The following is a 22,750-nucleotide window of genomic DNA, read 5'->3' on the forward strand; positions in this document are numbered from 1 at the left end:
CTTAACTTAAGGACTTTTCCTGTTGCTGATGTTAAGACACGTGGGGGGGATGTCGTGGAATGTCAGAGAACATCCATGGAACTACACAACCCGAATGCAGGAAACTGCTGGTACGATTGGTTGAAAAATCTGTTTCCTATTTATTAACATATTAATGAGGATAATCTTTAAATTGGGTAGCATAAGGACAAACTGAAAAATAAAAATAACAGATTCTGAAGCACAGATTTAGTGAAAACTAAGTACTACATTTGCTTCCTCCTTTTCCCCAACCACAGAACGGATAATGGACCCCTTTGTTGTAACGAACATGGTATCTGCTCTTGCTCTGGCTACGCCTGTGATCCCAGCACCCTGGGAGGCCAAGGCGGGAGGATCGCTTGAGCTCAAGAGTTCTGGACCAGCCTGGGCAAGAGCGAGACCCCGTCTCTACTAAATACAGAAAAAATTAGCCAGGCATGGTGGCGCACGCCTGCAGTCCCAATTACTCAGGTGGCTGAGGCAGGAGGATCGCTCGAGCCCAGGAGTTTGAGGCTGCTGTGAGCTAGGATGATGCCACTGCACTCTAGCTGGGGTGACAGACCAAGACTCTGTCTCTAAGAAAAAAAAGAAAGAAAGAAATGGGATAATTTATATTGCCTGGTCCATAAAACTCACTCTGTTCTTTTAACAGATATACATCACTTTAAATTTTAATTCACAATATATTCACTGGTTATTTAGTAAAAATTGGAGGTTTAAATATTTTATAAGATACACAAAGTGTAAATATTTCATGGGTAAAAATAACTAATTTTAGGATGAATTCCACTAGTCCCTCTTTATCAATTATGCATTATTTACATATTAAATATTATGCACCTGCTATCGGGATAACAAAATAGAAATATGCACTGAATTCTCACATAGAAACTGCTACAGTTGCCGAGTTGCTTAGAAAGGAATACACGCCTCATCTACACAAGTTCATGATACTCAGAAATACATTACGCCTTCACAACAGGAATCTTATGTATCTCACCAATGACCTGAACAGTCTTTGGTTACGTATTTTTTCAGTTTTATCTTAAGTGCAACGCCTGCATGATGAATCTTCTCTACTGATGTTAATTACAACTATTAAGTATAGTTAATTATAACTATTTCATCAACCACATCTACACAGGAGGAGTAACAGTAAGCACAAATCAAAGTTTGAGTTATTTTATTTGTGTCATTTCCTCCCACTGTATCAAATTACTTCATCGATTAATATATGGAATGGATAGAAATAAATATAGTTGAAGCTAGAACGTGAATCGGGTTCACTAATGTTATGCCAGTAACCTTACGCTCCAGGAGAAAAAAAACACCAAGGTCAATGACTTTAAGAAAAAACAGAAAGGAAGGAAGGAAAAAAAGAGGGAAAGAAAGAAAGAGCAGTTTCTTCCTGAGTTAAAGCAGGGACTCAGTTCAAAAGGCTGGGAGCTAAACATGATGTCACACACAATTACACACAATAATTACGTTTTGATAAGATGATGCTGATTTATTACAGACTGTAAGGTAATTAGATATAAGCCATAAACGAATGTGGCAAGTTTATCATGACAGAAACAGAACTGATAAGTACAGAGAGAATACGGTGGAAGTGGGAGTAAGCTCTGGACATTTTTCAGAAAACTGATACTTAAATGGTATTGGAAGTAGATCCGAACACACAGAGAAGCAAGAACGAGGACAGAGACTGGCCGGAGGGATTAGTATTACATTTCATTACTCATATCTTTAATTGCAGGGTGGACAGGAACCACAGGAAAAGTGAGTGATTTCTATCTAAAAGAACTAAAATAAGTTAAATTTAACCAAAGGTGGTCGACCTCTCATTCTGAAACTGCCCACCTGTGCAGAGCTTAGGGTCAGGGCACGTGGGGAGCGTTAGCACTGAGGGAGACCGTCCCGGGGAGACGCAGGCCTGGGGAGCAGGCACACGCTCCACCCTCAAATTTCCAAATAAATGCAGCATTGCACAAACATCTATTGCGGTGCCAAATTATCTACAAAAAGCTCTCAAAACTCCAAAATTTCCAGATAACAGGTTCGGTAAAAGGTGTCCCATGATCCCTGAAAAATTAAAAATAGAATTATAATACCATGTGACCCAGCGACACCACCTCTGAGTAAACACCCAAAAGAAATGAAAGCGTAGTCTTGCCGAGAGTCGGACACCCGTGCTCACAGCGGCACCACTCCCAACAGCCAAAAGGTGGGAGCAACCCTAGTGTTCTTGACAGATGGAAGGATAAACAAAATGCAGTGTATACATCCAATAAAATACTCTTCAGCCTTAAAATGGAAGGGAATTTTGATATATGCTACGACATGAGTGGAGCTTGAAGGCATTATGCCAAGGAAATAAGCCAGTCACAAAAAGGATAAATCCTGCATGATTCACTTATATGAGGTACCTAGGAGTAGTCAAATACGTAGAGACAAAGAATGCTGGTTGCCAGAATCCCGGGGAGGGCAGTCAGGGGAATTGCTGTTTAATGGGTATAGAGTTTCAGCTCTGCAAGATGAAAGAGAGGTCTGGGGATTGGCTGCACAACAATGAATGCACTAAACATCACTGAACTGTACACATAAAAAATGGTTAAGATGGTAAATTCTACGTTATGTATATTTTACTATAATAAAAAAATACCCCCATGACTGTTACAACATAGTTTTAAAATACAATTTATGCAATCAGATATGATTAATGCTATCAAATTGATACAACTTTCATAGCTAATATCATATAAAATGATAGACACTTGGAGCAACGTTAAAGCAAAATTTTTTGCATTTGAGGAAAATGTTAAAGAAAACTATGACTAATGAAAAAAATCTAGTAAACTCCAATGCTATGAACAAAAAAATTCTGAATAAAAAAGGAAAAAGTTTAATACATAGATAACTGTCTTTAATTTTATATTTATTTCATAATATTATTAGTAATATTTAATATTAAACTAATAGTATAATAATACATAGATAATTACAGCTAAAAAATAGGGAGAAAAAATAATGCTCAAACATGTTAAAATCAACAGCCTAAGTCTTTCTTAGGTTTATTTTCATGTGAATCATTTATTTAAATACTGCCGCTTCATTTTTATCCTCCACGACACAAGAATCTTGCATTTACTCATGCGTTTCATAATTTTATTGAAAACCTGCTATGGTGAGATGATATGCACATCCTATCAAGTGCGTATTATCTGGCCACAGTATGTAAACAGTGGTGAATAAACAGACACGTCCCTGACTGACACAGGTGATTCAACAGCACAGGGTGCACACGGAGAGAGTTACGATAGGAAGAGTCGAATTCCGTGATAAAACACCAGCGCCTCTCTTTGCTAGCAGGACGCAGTGACATAATGCACAGACCTTGCCTTGGTTTCAATCACAGTGCTACCGGTTACGTGATCTTGGGCAAGTTTATTTAAACTAACAAATGCTAATCTTTCGGATACAATTATAGCCTAAACCATAATTCACGAAGAGCTACTTAACTCTTCTGTTATAGTCATTACCAATACTCTTAGCTGAGCACCCAGAAATAGCACACAGCTAGCAGAAAATCGTTAACTAATTAAAACCTCCTTATCTCAACTTCTTAGTTCATTCACAAAGACTAGTCTACTTATCGTAAACTAATAAAAAATATTTAAGGGATTTAAAGGATTACTTTTAGATAGGCAATCTACCGAGTGCCAAGATGCAAACTGAAGCACACAGTTCAGAAAGCCACAGCCGGCAGCAGCGACGGCTGAGGCTGTTAAGCATCTCCGGGTCTCATAAGGGAAGTATCGCCAGATCAGAGTGTGCAGTGATGTTGACAAGGACCTCAGACTTAATCCTACTTGAATTAATGTATGTGGGGATTTGAATTTAAACAAAAGTAAGCTCCGGATTTATTTCACTTCTTTTCTGCTTTATTGACATTTCTTTGAAGTTGTTACTATAAACATTTCCAGTCTCCCAAACATTTTCTTGTCTGTATTTCTGCATGCTGAAAGTTCTCAAACAAAATAGGAGTACTAGAAGCTTCCTTACAAACGACCCTGCTGCTGAACAGAGGATGGCTTTCCAAATTCACCTGGGAGGGGCTCTATGTTTGTATACAAACTCACTACACGGTATCGGACTTGCTATGAAACGATGTACCCCGCAACGCCTAGAGAAGGAAAAGCTTCCTGTCTTAGCCCATTCCAGATGCTGTAAGAAAACACCACAGACGGCAGCTTACAAACAACAGAAACATTATTTCTCACGTCCTGGAGGCTGGGAAGTCCAAGACCAGGCGCCGGCACATTCAGAGTCTCCTGATGGCCCCTGCGTGGACGGTGCCTTCCCAGCGCGCTTCAACCCCGTTCGTGAGGCCCCACCCGCACGACCTCATCACTCCCGCAAGGCCCCACTGCCTGATATCATCACTTTAGGGGTTAAGATTTCAATATATACATTTTGGAAGGACACAAACATTCAGACCATGGCACTTTCCAGACGGCATAACAACAGAAGTACCAGTGTCCCATTATCCTCCAAGCAGCGCCCCTTCCTGCTCAGAGATGCCTGGGCGCCACCAGCAAGGCGCTAACTCGGACTTTCTTCCTGCACCGAACATTAAAACCCAAGTAGCACCAGGAAGGGCAAAGCCGTGACAGGAACTGACAGGAAGGTACAAATGATGGACAGCAAATAAGTTTTTTCCAGTAGATTGCAAAGAATGACAGTCAAGTTTACCTCAGTGGCAACACAGAGATAAAAAACAAAAATGCAGACAGTTTTTGAAAAAAGGCAAAGACTAGAATCGGTGAATAAAACTGCTTTGTCAGACAAAACCACAGAACATTAAGAATGAGGACGTCTCCTTTAATTACACATTTTCAACATAAAATATAAAATCTGCATATTGAACCATTATATAAACAAAAATAAATTGATATAAGCAGATAACTGACCAAATTAAACCACCTAATGACTAGCAGAATAAGAAAAGATTAAAATATGCAGCTGATTCTTATGCTCACAGCAGTTATGCTCTGTGACATGACTGAAACCTGGAATTAGCAAACACTGAGTCACCGCTCCTAGGATTAAGGTTCCTGCAAGATTATAGTCACAAAATTTTTGTTAACCAATCAATACGTAACCTTGTTTTACGTGTGTTTCTGTTTAAAGACACATTAATATAAACTGTCGATTCGTTATCACTGAGCTCATGCCCAACGGCACCACAGCTCATGCCTGAGTGAAGCTCATCTGACCCACACTTTCTCAGGAAGGAACATCACGGCTGAGATGTGCGTGTCGGTGACGCAAATGTGCTCTGTGGGTGCCCCAGAAAGCGCCAAGGGCACTCATTTTGGGCTCACAAAAATCAGAGTAGCAAATTTGCAAATAAGATCAGAATCAACTGTACCTGGGTTTCAATGCTGGTTATCACGCACCTGTATGATACCAGGTCAATGGCGTGAGCTCAGTTTCCTCATGTGAAGATTTAGAGGGTATGTGAGGGAGAACGCCTCTACATCCTTGTCATTTCCGAATCTCCTGGAACCCGGGATCTCTCATCTAAACCCACTCACACAGCACACCGGGTCCTCCATCCTCCACTCCCTCTCACCTGCCCGGGCTGGCTTCCCTTCACACGGAAACTCGCGCACCTTTAGTAAAGAAAGGGTGTGTTAATTCTCATTCACACATTCACATCTAATCCATCCGTCCGTTCGTCTCTCCTACAATCAAATATTAATCACGCAACCATTGGTGCTGGTGATAAGAGTGATCGGTTACACAGGGGAGAGCGGCCCCGTGGAGGTCACGCCCTGTGGGACAGGCGAGAGTGGCCCCGTGGAGGTCACGCTCTGTGGGACAGGCGAGGGAGGCCCTGTGGAGGTCACGCCCTGTGGGACAGGTAATAACCACATAAACGAACAGGGCATAAATTCCCGTCGTCGTGAGTGCCATGAACTGAAATAAAGCAGAGTGAATGGTTTAGAGATAATTGTAGGGAAGAAAATATCTAAATAGCGTTGTCAGGCACGAACTTTCAAGAAGGCGGTGATCAGGCAGAAATCTGAGCGGAGGTGGCGAGGCACAGAAGCGAAGCCCTCGAGACAGAGCACACCAGCGGCGAGGGTGTGATGCGCTGTTTCTGAGGAGGAGGAAGAGCCCAGAGGACCGACACGGCAGGGATGGAACCAGGGCTGACGTGGGCTGCCCGTGCGTGGTAACCACGTCTGGATTCTGTCTTAGAAGTGGCGGAGACCGCTGCGCAGAGCAGCGGCGAGATCTCACGCGCCCCGGCTGCTGCGCGAGAGCAGCACCTGCGGGGTCAGGGCAGGGGCGGGAGGCTCATCGTAGGTCGCAAGCAAAGGGGTAGGGTGGGCACCGTGCCGCATAAAGTCACCGCGTGCGGGTACGTTTTGACCGCAAAGCAACTGCCATGTGTTGACGGACTGGCCGCAGGTTTCAGGAGAAAAGTGGAATTATGGGTGTTCCTTGGGTAAATGGTGAAACCCAGTACTGCAGTAACACGGAAGTAAACTGCGGAAGAGCGGGTTTAGCCAGTCAGAACCGCCCAGTGCTTGCTCACTTAAAGATGAGAGGCCTGCTAGATGTTGACATGTGTCCAGCATACCAAGGAAGGAGGCAGAAACAGAGGAAATAAAGAACAATTAAGAGGACAGGACACCGGAGATGACACACAAAACGCGCTCCCAGCCCAATCACGACGTGACGTGTCCCCAGAGGCGCGGCGATCGTCTGTTCACACCGTCCACAAGTACTGGTAAGGGACTGCTATGCGTCGGGCACAGCTCTGAGTGTCTCAGCCGGGAATCCTTTCTATTTGTCCTGTGTTATGCTATTTTTGTAGAATGCCGCTGTTACGATATTGGTAAATCAAAATAATAAAGCTGCAAACCAACCAAGCCAGCAGTTCCCTGCACCTCAGGTTTAGACTCAGGCGTGCACGCGTCCTCCGGCATCCTCCTGTCATGGGAGAATTCCACAAAACACTGAGTCATAGATCAAAGACAGTTATTCTCTTAATTCTAGAAACATCACAAAACACAGTAACATGGCCATTGGGTAGATAATTTTTCTTCAAACCAGCTGTTTTCATCTAAGTTGTGGGTGAAATTTTCTATCCAATTTTAGTTCACTGTTAACAATAAACTGGCCTATTTGAACATTGGTCCATTAAAATAACAAAATTCAACTGTGAATCAAATAGTCTCAGAACCAAGGTCTCCAAAAATGCAAAAAGGGTCAGGAGCACAAAATACAACACCATGATCAAAGCAGAAAATATGTATTTCTCATAGTAAAGGGAAATATGTCTGGGAAGTTAAATAGTACACGCAGGAGGATAGGGACAAGTACCAAAGAAACACAGCGCACAGGCGCGCAGGTGAGGGCGTGGCCCTGGGCTCACGGGCAACGCCGGACCCGGCTCCTGCGGCCGCGGGCACAGAGACGAGGCTGCGGTCACGGCACTCCGCATCTGCTGGCAGGGGGTGGGAATTCCTTCTGCCTTCTGACTTAGGCAGTGAACTTGGGCAGTGAACCAACCTTCTCCTCAGTGATGAAACAACCTCCAGTTACGGCACCTACATATTTAACTCTTGCCAGGACCTGTCACGGCCACCCCTGTCCCTCCCGCTTCGCCCTGGACTCAACGTACAGACTGACTCCGATTTAAACGCGCTCTGGAGTCCCTGACAAATGCTCCCACTTCTTGGCTTCTAGTCCCTAACTCGGCTCCTCTCGTCCCACAGAAATGATCCACTGGCCTCCCTGCAAGTTTCGGATCCGGACTTTGATCCAAAATCCTGACTGGCCTTTGGTTCCTCCCGGCCCTTCACTTAATCGCGCAGCCGCGTGGCCGATCCCTGGCGAGTATCTCTGAGAAAGTCGAAAGCTCCTAAGAACACTTGAACCCCCATTTTTGATATAAAGAATTATCTGCGCAATTGTAAAAAAGGTGAAAATGGATTACTCTCCTGACGACAGACTGTCTGCCTTCTGACCTCTGAGTTTAGGAGTAAAGGCTCCATTATCCAACGGACCCTCCGAGCGGCCTTGTAAAATGAGCCTGCACATTTATTTGTCAAAACACACCACTGTCAGGACTTCAAACATCCTCGCTCACACAGCACAGACAATGTAAACTCACTTTCATCTTCCTGAAAACGCCTGCGACAAGAGGGAAGGAAAAAAATCCTTTCTCTCTTGATGTTACGTTTTATAGGATCCTTTGCTTCTCGGCTGATTAAAAGGCTGGCTCCCCGTTTCTCTGCTGGTTTAACGAGGGTTCCCGTAAACGCCGCTGCCATTTATGGAGAATGCGCCCGCAAAGACTGCCTCGGAGACTTTACCTCAAAGGCCTGAAAGGTCAGCGCGACGTGGTAGCCCTCGGACACGGTGATCCTCCACACGCACTCCTTCATGGGGCGGTAGTCGTCGGGGTAGTTCGGGGACTGGATCTGCCCTTCCTGTTTGCGGATCTCGCCCCCGCAGACGGCTGCGGAAAGCAGAAAGGAGCAAACGGGTGAACCAGACGCGCCGCCGCACGCTCACCTGCTCGTGTGTGAGCTCAGTTCCTGCGGCCGAGCGCAGACCAGGTCGCCACGCTCAGGGCCGGCTGCTTGTTCTGGGGCGAATACTCGGAGGGTAAAACCCCGGCCACTCACCTACAAACGCTAGACAATAATCAGCCAGGGAAAATATAGTTTTTAATTGTCATTATATCACATCTTACCAAAAATGTATTTTAGTATTTTTTAACTGTTAAAAACCTTTGGCGATTTTGTAAATTTACTCTATGCGAGTTTGTTCTGTGATGCCCTGAAATGTCTCGTTTGGTGATTTGACGGCAGGTGAGGAGAAGCTTCCCCCTGCGGGACTCGCTGGGTCTCTGGCAGCGAGCTCGGGTCACACTCCCACCCTGTGATGGTCCTCGCTGCCCCGCGGTTAATCTTCACAACAAAATGCCTCCGTTCACCTAAACGTTCAAGGGAAGCCGAAATCTTCTGTCTGCGAAATTACCTAAACTCCCACGGGAGGACGGGTCTCCACCCACAAGCTGTGGAGAGAGGAGCTTTCCTACAGCCAGGAAGCGCTGCCAGCTCCCTGCTTTGGAGAGGAGAGAGCGAAGCTCTGGGTAAGCTCCTCCTCGAGTGCCAACTCTCCTACTTAGACAAAGGACACTCCGGAAATGTGCACGGCTACTTCCTGTGCAATTTCTTATACTAGAGCAGTTCAGAAACACAGGGTCTAAACAGACACAAAATCAGCACAAACGAAAATGATAATTTCTCATAATATTTTAGCACCGTCATGAAACGGAATTTAAGAACTCTTGCGCCATTTGTGTCTTCCCGCACATCCCTGAGCACACTGGTTAACAGATGTTATTACATCACCAATACCAGGAAATAGGTCGTCCTTGCAATTCAGATGTACTGGCTATTGTTACTAAAATCATCCTCACTTATATATAATGCAGGTTCAGAAAACTTCATGATTTTAAAATACGGTTACAATACCATTGCGATGAAATTGAAAGGAAGGACATTTCTGTTGAGAGATCTGCGATGAACTAATTTCTAAAATTCAAGGTGACTTGCCTTCGTACACAGCTGCGAAGCCTTTTCCCACCCAGTTACTGCTGCTCCGAAACTCGATCCACATTCTGCTGTCCGTAGAGGTGAGAACTTCAGGCGCTCTGTCTCCACAGAATCTACCTAAAAGAAATAAAAAGTAAAAAGAGATGCCTAAATATGACTCTATATTCTAATTGCTTTTCATACTAGCTACAAATAATATAGCTAAGCAATGATTGGGTTCCTATTTCTATCCCGTGATTAGAGTCATAACTGAGCCTTAACACGTAATAACGGTAGATAAATAAAACAATCTCTCCATGTCTACTTGTAGAGAATTTGACCACCAGCCTCAGATTGGCTGACTGACGTCAGCATCGTTACACTGTGTGGAATTCAGGGCGTGGCTGTAAAGGGTCCCGTGATGTGTCCAGGTGGGGAACGTCATTCCACATGGAACGAGAGAGGCACGAGTCACCCTGAGGAACGGTTTCACGTTGTCCGTCTGGCCACTAGCCGGGGAGAAACTCGGTTACGGACGTGCTCTCCGCTCAGAGTGGAGTTCTCATCTCGCCAGGTTCAAGGGTGATGCCTCAGGAAAACCCCTAAGCAACTCCAAATCTCCAAGTATCTCGTGTTATTGAGCACGCTCCCTCTCATCTTTAACGGTATGACCTGCATGTCACAGGCAGGAGAGCACCGGTGCCAGAGGACCTGTGAGTGGGCTCCGGTTCTTTCTGCGTCTGCGTCCACAGGCCCGTGTGAGAGCGTGACAGCATGCGCCGCCCCCCCTCTCCTCCCCACCCTTCCAGAAACACACATTGCTTGTTGTTAGACGCGTCTGCCTCTGTGCTCCAAGCTTTCACATGACAAGAGGGTTAACTATGACAACAGACGTGGAATAATTCCACGAACGCATCACGCTGCTATCCGTTTCTGTGTGCCCCTGGGAACAACACACACAGAAAGGGCAGCCGACTCGCACACAGCACGTTCGCCCCTAGCAGCTGACGGTGGAGAGACGCCCTCCCACACTGCAACGTCAGCCAGAGGCACGCGGCCCAGGGCGCGCTTCTCAAACCTCAGCGCGCATCCGGATTTCCAGGAAGACTATCAACGTGCGGTCTCTAACTCAGAGAGTCTGCAGTGGGGCCAAGTTTCTACGATTCTAACCGCTTTCCAGGTGAGTCTGGAGCTGCCCATCGAGCTACACTTTCAGAGCAGGGTCTTAGAAGAAATGGCGGGAAAGGCTGGCTTCCCACCACGATCACGGGTCACTCTGGGAGACCGGTTCACAGTAAGCCGTGCAACGCTCGCAGTGCTCTAAGAGAAAGCGCTTTCCAAAACTTTGGCTTTAGATTTGAATCTCTAATGAGTTCAATGAAGTATTTTCTCTGGACTGCACGTACACATAACAAATGGCTTCATCTCAGCTAAAAACTCAATGCCGAAGACAATGTTTTCCTCAACCCGACCTGAGGCTGTTTTCCTCAACCTTACATTAACTCAGTTCTCTATTTTTCTCTTATTTTTAAACATTTCTACAAAGTTCTCGGATTTGCTAAGGCTCTGGCACTTTTAATACAATGGTGTTCATTCAGCAGGTTTTAGCGGTTAAAAAGAAAAGATCAGTACAGCACATAAACACAACCAAGCAAAGCTACTTCTAAAAATAAAGAAAAAGTCACAATCTCAAAAAAAAAAAAGATCGATGCAGAGTAGATGCTTACCCGCCCACAATAGCTCTCACCTCTAAGTAAACGGAGGGCAACAGCGCGCTGCCTTCTGTGAGCCAAGCGTGGTCTGTGGTCAGACGCTGGCAGCAGCCCTTCCTGAGCCCCAGATCTGAGCTACAATTTATGACAAAAACTACAAATGCCTCTGCTGAGCCACAAAACTCTCTGAGAAGCAAAACTGTGATGTCTGTAGCGAGAGCTGGCGTGCTTGGCAGGGGAGGCCAGCGACCAGCTGCGCACCTAACAGCTCACACTCCGCTGCCTTACAGAAACTCCAACCACACTCACGCACACACAACGTACGCACGCTCGATGCCTTTGGATTTTTTAGAGTCGAAGCCATGACTCTGAAGTTAAAAACGCGGAAGCATCGCGAGGCGCGGTCACAATGGACAGGACGGAAGGCGGGAGACGGGTCTCTTACCCAGGAGGGGCGACTTCCTCCAGTAGCCGTCCCTGACCTCGATGTAGTCGTACCAGCACAGGCTGCTCTTGTACAGGTCCATGGTGGTGAAGTTCAGAACAATCTGCGAGGGGAGGGAAACACTGCTCAGAGCAGAGGTGGCCACGACCACGCGCGACTCCACTGCTGGAGGGAGGAAGCCGGGTGCTCAGCGACGGCACGTTCAAAGCGAATTCTTTTCCCGTAGTCCTATCACCCTGACATCTTTTCTTGACAAACATTTCAAACTCACATTTTCTCACTCTCTTTAATGTGTAACAATGTCAGCAGATGCACAATGTTAATAGTTGAACAAACTAAACATTTCACCAGTTAACCCTAAGTTTCTGCGAAGTTAATTTGAACAATTGTAAAGCAAACAAAAATCTGGATTCAAATACTTTATTTTGAATTTTCCTAAAATAAACCTGATTTGAACCATGGGGAATTCCCATTTTTCCATGAATGTCTTTTTCTTAATAATTTATTTAAAGGACGACCAGACATCTGTAATTATGTTAAAAATAACCACTGTGTGCCATGTTCCCAGAACATAATATCACTGTGTATGTTGACATGTTTTCAATACAGCCCTAGAATTCAAATTTATCCATCCAACGATAATCAAAGGCAGATGTCACCATGCCTCTCTCGACCCAGGGATATACATTCAAAGACCTTTCAAGTTAGATGATTTCGTACATAACCCTTTATTCTACACTTCGTTTTGGAATGACACTGTTTTTGTAAAAATAATTCAAGAACAATTCCAGGAAAGACAACTTTCTTACTGCTTTATGAAAGGACTATACTTTTCAAATAATTAACTCTTTCTTTAATTTGATTACACCAAAAGCAGAGCCAAACTAATAGGAGAAATGCACTTCTCTGGATGCAGTGAAATCCATCTGGAATTTTTTTTAATATTCATTCTAACTCTATCATGCTTAAAATATCTGAGATACTCAGAGCTCATTGTGAACCTGTTTGTTACTCTAAAAACTCAAATGGACTTTGGCCAACAGCAACAAATCATGAGTATTTGAAATGCTCTTACTATAAAACTATAGTTTGTAGCAATATTCAAAGAATCCTTTTGCGACAGTATAAAAAGCTGAACCTAAGAGAACTCTCAAGGAATAACAAAGGAAGAAAGGAAGGAAGGGAAGGAGGGAGAGGGTGCAAAGGAGGGAGGGAACATGCATATTATCATTCAATCTGAAATCCCTATTCCAGGAAAGCACCACCAATTCTGTGCTGGAAAACATATTCTTCTCCCCCTTCCCGAGCACAGTATCTAACAGAAAGGTGACCACCAGGTATGGCCAAACCAGCTCGATCCTTCCCAAAACGAAGACGCAGTATTAAGTACTTCTCTTGGCACCTTGCACCAGGCGCCGGAGTGACCACTAATCAAATGGTCACCAAGTTGGCTTCGGATGTGTCCACAGATGAACATGTACTTTCCTGGTGACACAGAGATGGAATCCAGGAATGATAACAAAGTACACTGGGTTTTACACGTAACACACTAAGTTGTGGCATAATTTCGTTTTGTTTAATAGAATCGTTCACTTATTTTTGTCTTCCTTCTTTGAAGTTTTTTTTCCTTGTTTTTCTTTCCATTCACCTAACTTCAGTGTTCTAAGTACTTTCTAAAAATGTTTACAAAAGCTTGCAAACGTTGTTCTATTCAAGGACAAAGAACCGTTCTTTTCTTTCTTCTTCATAATCCTCAACACTTGATTATCAAAATGCCTTAGTATCTAAATTATTTTTGTGAAGTTCCTAAAACATTTTCTTCTTCATCTTTGAATACCAATCCAACATTAAATTATATGTACGATATATTCTGGCCTTTCCCCTTGACTTTGTGTTTACTTTTAGTCTGCTACAAATGGAGAAGGCTATAGCCTGATACTACGTTTCATTCTGCATTTTATATTTTCCCAATAGCAACCACCAGGCTTTCAACTTTGTTTGATCATATAGGAACTCGTTTATCATAGCAGAGACAGCAAAACCAGAGCACAGACACAAACAGAGACCCCAGGGTTCATTTTTGCGGCTTCCCTCCTAAGGGGAGTTTTATAATGATGCGCAAATAGTTTCAACTTCTTCCTTGATGAGGAAGAAAATCAGCTAAATTAGAAGTACGTGTATTATCAAATTTCATCCAAAATTGAAAACAATGTGGTTGGATTGCTAACAAATAGTTAATATTTTAAGTCTTGAAGAGTGCGCGCACACACACACAGAGCAGGGAAAACTCCAAGCAGAAAGCTTTTCTATCTTGTTTTTAATCTTCGAGTTTAAACGCCAAGCACCGTGGAGGAGCGCAACTGGCCCGACACTAATATAAAACACAGAGTCCTTTAGGAGCAGAAAACGCAATAAAGATAGGTTTTCTAAAATCAAATCTTAGGACGCCAATTGTAGAAGTAAAATCCTGGCCTTATGAGGTTGCCAGCAGAATCCACACTCGAATTACAAATCAAAAGCACTTGGAAAATATTCAGTTGCTGTATATTACACTATTTTATGTAAACAGATTGCATCTTCTCCCAAAGAAGGATAAAAGGAAAACTACATAACCTAATTCTACAAATATTTTATTCTTGATGGTAAGTGTAAGTACCAACCCGAAATTAATCACGGCTCCCTGGGAACATGGAAGGGAGAGAACAACTGCGAGATTTCCTGTGACCTGTCGGGAGTCTTCGTTGCAGCATGAAGTTGGTGCAGTTCCTGCCAAGTCTGCTTACTAAAGACTTTGTTTTACGACGCTGCAGGGTGAAGGGTCTCGAAGAACGGTGGGTCCGCAAGGGGCAGGCTGGCTGCACGTCTCCAGAGAAAGACACAATCAAGGCACCTTTTTCGGCACAAGACATCGTCGGCTACCTGAACGAAGTCCGTGGGCACGGGGGAAAGGCCAGTCAGAACAGCATCTGCACATCCGTGCTGAGCAGAGCGAACTCTGCCCATTAGGCTGATCGTACCGAACGGCTCCTCCGAGAGCGATATTAAAACCAAAAGCAGAAGATGAAACAGACTGCTGGTCTCCAAGAAGCCTGGACAAGCCTAACAAACTCTCTAGAGTGACTGAGGTTTGCTCCTCAGCAGTGAGGCCGGAGAGAGCAGACCAGGGATTGTGAACCGCAGCCCGCGGGCCAACCCGCCTGCGGCTTGTTTGTAAATAAAGTTCTGCGGGCGCCACTCCTGCCCCGTGCCGTTCGCTTCCGCACTGCGAGGTCAGACGCGGGTATTTGTGACAGGTAAGTGCTGCATGGCCTGCAAAGGCAAAGATATCTACCGTATGTCCTTTCCAGAAAAATGTGCCGATCCCTGGAATAACTGATCATTAAGGGGCTGTTCAGCTCTGAAACTGTATTATGTTAAAGGAAAAAAAAAATTACGACTTTCCAACATCTCTAAGCTGTTCTTGACCGGCAGCAGAGGCCTGGGTTCGAGTTCAGATCTCAGTTTTCTGGTGCGGCGAAACGTCCTGAGGCTGAATGAATGTTTTCACTGCCAGTGGGAAGCTACCGTCTGGGGCTCATCCCGCCAGAATTAAACCACAAGAACGGAACTGGGTGATGTGCAGACAAAGCCTCGGGCAACCCTCGAGCACTGTGAAGACTCTCACGTATCGTTATTTCCACGGTATATAGATTCAGACATTTCTCACAACACAAACCCTGAGAAAATATGTGCAATAAGCAAAAGTATTAATCCAATTTCCTTAATCCATCTGTGCTGGGGAACAAAAAATACCAGTTTGATTTTAAAGTTTCATGGGAAAAACAACATGTGAAAGTAAGGACGGGCAGAACGCGGGGCCTTGGTCCATCTGACCTCACATCGACCCTAATCTCCGTCAGGGATGAACCACGGTCGGTGAAAAACAAGAGCTGGGTTACACTATTAAAATAATTTTTCTGCTTAAACCTGTATGGTAATACCTGGATTTTGGAGCTTTGATGAGTCATAACCTGCAATTCGCCAGAACTGGTTTTTTCTATACTACTTGCCACGGTTTGGACGTGCGCGTCCCTCCAACACGCATGTGCTGGAATTCAAACCTAGGCTGACGATGGGAGGTGACCAGTCCACTGGTCTAGTCCCCTTGCGGACGGGATCCGTGCCCCTGTACAAGGCTGGAGGGAGCGAGTTCAACCCCTTGTCCTTTGTCCCTCCTGCCCCTTCGGCCACATGAGAACGCAACCAGAAGGTGCCACCGCGGAGGCCGGGCGCAAGCTCTCCCCAGACACTGAGTCTCCCGCCCCTGGGTCTTGGAATTCCCAGCCTTCGCCGTGAAAGATGAATTCCCATCGTCTATAAACGACCCAGTCTAATGTACGTTGTTGCAGCATTGATGGGCTGAGCTCTTTCCATAATTCCCCTCGCCTCTGTGTCCTGTTAGCTGCCAACTCCTACAGGTGACATTCTGCAATGTCCCCAAACGCCCCCCCCCATGGTCGATGCTGCTTCTCCGGACACACCGTGGTCGCTTCGCAAGACGCCTTCAGTGTCGCCATCCCCGGTCGTCCCGCACTGTGGCCACGTCAACGCGGTCTGCTTCCCTGCAAGGCCCGAGCATCGGGGACTCGGGACTCACTTCGCTGCCTCACCTTTCGCCACCTCGACACGTAAGCTTCCCCGACACCCCTCACTGCTCGCCGCCGAGCGCTGGCAAAGCACCCCCGGGTCCGCATGCGTCCCTTTACTCGAGTGCATGTAATCCTACCAGGTTCCGCTTTCCCTCCCTGCGCCGTGAGACTCTCCACACCGTTCAGTCCGTGTCAAACGCTGCCCTCCGCAGTCGAGCCTGCATCTCCCAACGAGGTCTGAGCTTCCTCAAAGCCCACAGCAGGTTGCACCTGCTTTCCTGAGTCATTTTTCAGGTTTGGCCTTTCCACCACAGGGCTCCAGGTTTGTAAGATTCTTGATAGCAAGGATTTATTTCATGCATCAGAAGATACATCTGTTATAACAAAGTCAGAAGTCCACCTACATAGCAATCGTTAAATTAAGTCAGTGCACACACACTCGTCTGAGTTGACTCCGTACATGTAGAGCACAGGTGAGTGGTTAAAAAGAAAAGTTTGCAAAAGAAAAAATCAAATGACACCTTTTAAATGGGTATATAGGTAAAGAGAAAACATTAAGTCTATCCAAGACATAAGCAATCTGCCCTTGTGCAAAGGTCAGGCAATTCTGAGAGAGGGAAGGATCAATGCCTTGTGCTCCTGCCAGCTCAGCACAGCAACAATCCCTGTAGGCTGCGGCGGCAGCCTGAGCTGCGCGACATCCAGAACAGCCGTAGACGCAGCGTAAATCTCCCTTCACCTTGGGACGCTCAACCCAAGAAAGACCCACATGTGAGCTGACAACCTAACTTTATATAATTGTGGTAAAATATACACAAAGTCAAATTTACCATTTTAACCATTTTTAAGTGTACACTTCTGTGCATTATCGTGCAACAATGGCCTTATTTTTTATAAAAGAATATTTTTCTCCTGCATGAAAATAATATATGCTTATCATAGAAAATAAAAGAAAAAGAAATAAAATCTGTTTGTAAACCCATCAGGTAGAGATAAGCATTGTTTTGGAAGGTACATTATGTCTTCCATAAATTTGCTGTGAATATATGTAATTTAAAAATTGGACCTTTTATGCCTATGACTGTTAACCTCCTTTTCAATTTTCACAATACATTGAATACTTTATCTCAAATCAGTTTTTTCTTTTAGTTTTCAAAATCTATTTTGTTGCCAATTTTTCATTATTATAAATAGCTATCTTTGCACACGCCCAGATAATTGCTCTAGAACAAATTTCTGGGTAAAAGTGCAGGTACGTTTTTTAAATGCGACACAGATTACCAAATGTCCTTCAGAAAGGTTATTTCAATTTTTACTGTGAGCAGCTACCTATCTTCACGATCACTTGATATTATCATTCTGTCTTTGCCAGTTTGATAGGTGACATGTGACAAATCATTGTGGGTTCAAATAGAATTTCTCTGACAAAGAGAATAAACAATTTCATATCTTATTGAACATCTACTTGCGCTAATCCTTCATTACACCTGCTCCTCGCTCATTTCTGCGGTGGCGCCGAGCTTTCCCACTGATCGTAGCGGCTCTCCGAGCATGAATAGTGCCAGCGCGCTCTCAGCCTTACGTGCTGTGGAGGTCTCCACTTTCACTTGTGCTTTTGGCATTTTTTATAAAAATGATTTATGGAAATAATCTGAAAAAAATTGTCATTTTACATTTTCTGATTTTTGATTCCTATACTGAGGATATCTTTTTCAGAATAAAAAACAAAGCACTTACATCTTCTTAAGAAAAACATGGAATATGAAATAAAAGTTTAATTTTTTCACAAATCCTCAGAAATGATTTTGGTATTATTTATTGAAAAAATTTTCATTTTCCCAATTTATTTCAAAACATGAGTGTATGCTGGAAGTCTTCTAAGCCCGCAGGCGTAATTCTGGCCTTTTTACTTTCTCCGCTGGTCCAGAAGCTTCTTTGACGTAACCACAGAGTTTCAGTCACTGAAGCTCCCTGATATTCCTACTACCTGACAGCGAACTCACTCCCCACTAACACTGCTTTCAAATCTGTCACGCTTATGCAAATCCTCTTGTTTTCAAAATAAAATCTAGAAAAATTTGGTCTGGGTATAACACAAACATCTGCTGGAAATTTATTTGGGATCACTAGACATGAATTTGGGAAAACTGACAATTTATAATACTGTATCTTTACCTCTGGGTACACGGTGTGTCATTCTGTTTACTTCAGTCCCTTGGTAAAGTGCTCAGTTCTCTAAAATCCATTATACTTGAATATTTTTTATTCGAACACCTGTAGTCCTACTTATTTTTCAGTTGATTCTTTTGGATTTTTGAGAAAAGAGAGCATTATCTATAACTAAAGAAAAACGTGAGATTAGCTCTGGATGCGAGCGGCGTGACGCTAGGCAGGGGCTCAGTCCTTGCTCAAGCTCAGTTCCCTTATTGCAGAACGCAGGTGAGTGTGGTACTAAGCTCGGGGGTGCTGAGTGGATCACAGAAGCTTAGCACAGCACCTCGTATACTGTAAGCACTCAATAAATACTATTTTTCCTATTTATTGGGTTGTAAAAAAAAATCCTTCTGCTCCTAATCCACTGATTTATTTATCATTAAGTATGTATATTGAATTCTAGTGCTTCCAGAATTTATGAAAATTTTGAGATATTAAGTTTATTTTCGTTTTGACCTATTATGTTAAAAATTCACATATTTTATAACACTTAAGTACTCTCATATTATTGAAATCAAAAGATCTTGTACTTGCCACATGATTTATAAACTGTACAGCTTGATTTAATTTGACTATTTACATAACATCCATGCATTTATATTCATATGTAAAGCTGTTTAAAGTTTTATTTTTTGCATTGTATAAGATGTGCCTCTCAGGATTTTACTTGTTTATAAAATAGAGGCTTTGCCTTGTTTTATAATGTACTTAAAATACATTTTATTACATGAGAGGTATCTAAGTTTTTAGAATTTTAAAAACCGCCAAGAGAAATCACCTTCAAGCAACAGCATTTTGAATAATTTTTTGTCTGTTTATTTTACATGGATGTTAATTAAATTTTTAGGCCAGGCACAGGAGCTCAAGCCTGTGACGCTACCACTTTGCGAGGCTGAAGCAGGAAGATCGCTTGAGGTCAGGAGTTTAAAACCAAACTGAGCAACATAGAGAGACCTTGTCTCTACAAAAAAAAAAAAAATTTAGCGCTCATTAAATTACTTGCAAACTTTAATTTCCAGGAATCTGTATTAAGAAATATTTGAAATGAAGTTTTCAAACATGTAAGTTTTGATTTACAACAAAGTTGAACATGTAGCCAACTATACCCAGTGAAATTATGTTTTTATAAAATCAAGTAAAAAGTATACACGTTTTCAAACGAAAAAAGCCACCAAAAATTCTAATTTAAAAAAGGCTGGAATATAAACTACAAGAAGGACCACAATGAGCCATGATGAAGTCTGAGATGTGAGGAGGAATGTTGAATAAAAATATTTAGTAAACATTTAACTTTAACACCTTAACAAACAGTGCTGGGAAAAGAAAGCATTCATGCAAAAGAATGAATTTGGACCTTTATCTTACACCATTTAAAAAAATTAACACAAAATTGATTAGAGACCTAAACGTAACACCCACTCCTAGAAGAAAACACAGGGGGAAGCTTTGTGGCACTGAATGTCACCGTGATTCCTGGATAGGACACCAAACCATAGGCAACAAAACTAAAAGCAGACAAACAGGATGACATCGAACTTGTGCAACAAAAGACACAATCAACAAAGTGGAAAGGCAACTATGGAATGGGAGAAAATATTTGCAAATCATATCTTTGATAAGTGCTTAATAGCCAGAATATATAAAGAACGCCTACTGTTCAACAACAACAAAAATATCAAATAACCTGATTTAAACATGAGCAAAGGACTTGAATAAACATTTCTCCAGAGATGATAATGCAAATGGCCACCAAGGATATGAAAAGATGCTTAACTAACCCTAAACCATGCTCACTAATCATCAGAAAAATGTAAATCAAAACCACAGTGAGATATCACCTACCTCACGCCCAGCGGGATGGCTGTTATCAAAACAGTAGAAACAACAAGTGTTAGTGAGGAGGAAGAGAAATTAAAATCCTTCACACTCTTGGTGAGATTTTAAAATGATGCAATAACTATGAAAAAAGGGTATGAAGGTTCCTCAAAAAATTAAAAATAGAACTGCCACATGACCCAGACATCCCACTTCTGGGTGGACGTCCGAAAGAACCGAAGCCAGGTCTCTGAGAGGTACCTGCACAGTGTGTCCACGGCGGCATCGTCACAGCAGCCGGGAGGCAGAAGCAACCCGGACGTCCATCGGCAGGTGAAGGGACACACAAAGGAGGTGCACGCACACGACGGAATATTACTCAGCTTTACACAGTGAGAAATTCCGCCACATCTTACAGCGCGGATGAATCTTGAAGACGTGGTGCTAAGTGAAATCAGCCAGTCACAAAGAACAAATACCGCGTGATTCTAATTATATGAGATATCTCAAATTCATAGAAACAGAGCAGATGATGGCTTCCAGGTGCTGGGGAGGGCATGCAAGGAAACGGTTGTTTAGTGAGTATTGAGTTTCAGTGTTGCAAGATGAGAAGGTTCTGGAGACCGTTTCACTGTTATGATAATTTTGTATGAATATACCTAACGCTACTGAATTGTATACTTAAAAATGGTTAAATGGTAAACTTTGCTTTTTACCACAATAAAATAATTTAATAAATATTTGTACATCATAAACCAAAAGTTAAGGGCAAAAGACAATAATAATGTTTCATTTGTGTGATGAAAAACAGGCATGAAAAAAAATACAAAACAATAACATACAAAATGGGGATAACCTCATATAAATGTTAATATTAGTATCCCTTTCTGATGAAGCAGACAAAAAATAATATAGAGAATATGTTAATAGCATGATTAAAAAATCTAGTGCACATATAGAGAGATCTTTGCACTCAGCCATTGCACGAAACACATTTTTAAAGCAAAGACGACTTCTATGAAGTTGGTGACTCCCAAGGTCACACCAGCCCCAGGCTGTCCCAGAGACTGACTCCACACAGACCGACACACGGGGAAGAAGAATGAGAAGAGGACGATTGAAAAAATAACCTATGTTTGCAAAAAAGAAAAACACGTTTCTGAAAAAATATGTGGGTTAAAAAGAAATAACAAAAGACAGAAAAAAATAATTAGAATTGAAAAATAACAAAAATACTATATGTCAAGCTGGTGAAATTCAGGTAGAGTGGTTCTTAGAGGAAGATTATAGCCTAAATGCTTGTATCGGGAAAATAAAAAAGATGCTTGAAACTAGTGAGTTAAATTTACAACTTAAGAAGTAAAAAAAAAAAAAAAAAAACAACAACAAAAATCCAGCAGAATGAACCCAAACATTAGGAGGAAGACAATATAACAAAGATACAAAGAATGAAAACAATTTAGTATTATTCACTGGCCACTTAAAACAATCTAATTGACTTACTAATCATCATAAATCATAAATATAAAAAATAATAGAAAAGATGATATATTTGTTGCTTTCTTATTGGCAACATTTTGGAAAATGTAGTTTTATTGGTAATACTATCTTGCTGATATGAACTGATTTAATTTGACGAATCTTGTCCCCAAATTTTTCATGTTCCGTAAGGTTTTCTTTTTTTAATATATATTCTTACTACAGACATCTTGCATATAAGGTTTTCTTTTTAAAAAAATCATGTTGAGCTTTAAACTTTTTCTCACAAGTTATCGCCTTTTAAACTTTTCTCTTCAGTATCTTTTTAAGAATGATTTTCATAATACATTTTCTGAGCCTTATTAAGAGAACCTAAATAGAAATTATCAACACCTATAACCACACTACAACACAGACTTATAACAATTCGCAATTAAAAATAACTGCATAAAGACCTGTGCATGCATCAGTGCGTTCCAAATCAGTTGCAATGTGTTGCATGTAAAAATTGTCTTTGTTACACGGCGTTTCATTCAAAGAGTTTTCTTTGTGTGTCTTGAGACAACCTAGGTGGCTCCGCACCGTGACATTGCTTTTTTTTTTTTTTTTTTTGAGACAGAGTCTCACTGTGTTGCTCGGCCTAGAGTGCCGCGGCATCATCCTAGCTCACAGCAACCTCAAACTCCTGGGCTCAGGCGATCCTCCTGCCTCAGCCTCCCGAGTAGCTGGGACTACAGGCATGTGCCACCATGCCCGGCTAATTTTTCTATATATTTTTAGTTGTCCAGTTAATTTATTTCTAATTTTAGTAGA

General features: G+C 42.7%; 1 protein-coding gene across 1 annotated transcript in view; it reads right to left on the bottom strand.

Moving 5' to 3' along the window:
• The window catches only part of TLL1 (tolloid-like 1), a 124,874-nt gene that overhangs the window by 34,327 nt on the left and 67,797 nt on the right, over positions 1-22,750 (bottom strand). The window contains exons 10-12 of the mRNA XM_012656996.1: positions 11,802-11,904; positions 9,666-9,782; positions 8,415-8,560 (exon numbers count right to left, since the gene is read on the bottom strand). Coding sequence (XP_012512450.1) covers positions 8,415-8,560; positions 9,666-9,782; positions 11,802-11,904 — 366 coding nt within the window. The remainder of the gene's footprint in view (positions 1-8,414; positions 8,561-9,665; positions 9,783-11,801; positions 11,905-22,750) is intronic.

The sequence above is a fragment of the Propithecus coquereli genome, unplaced genomic scaffold (assembly GCF_000956105.1).
Source record: "Propithecus coquereli isolate 6110/MARCELLA unplaced genomic scaffold, Pcoq_1.0 Scaffold53, whole genome shotgun sequence".
NCBI classification, from domain to species: Eukaryota; Metazoa; Chordata; class Mammalia; order Primates; family Indriidae; genus Propithecus; species Propithecus coquereli.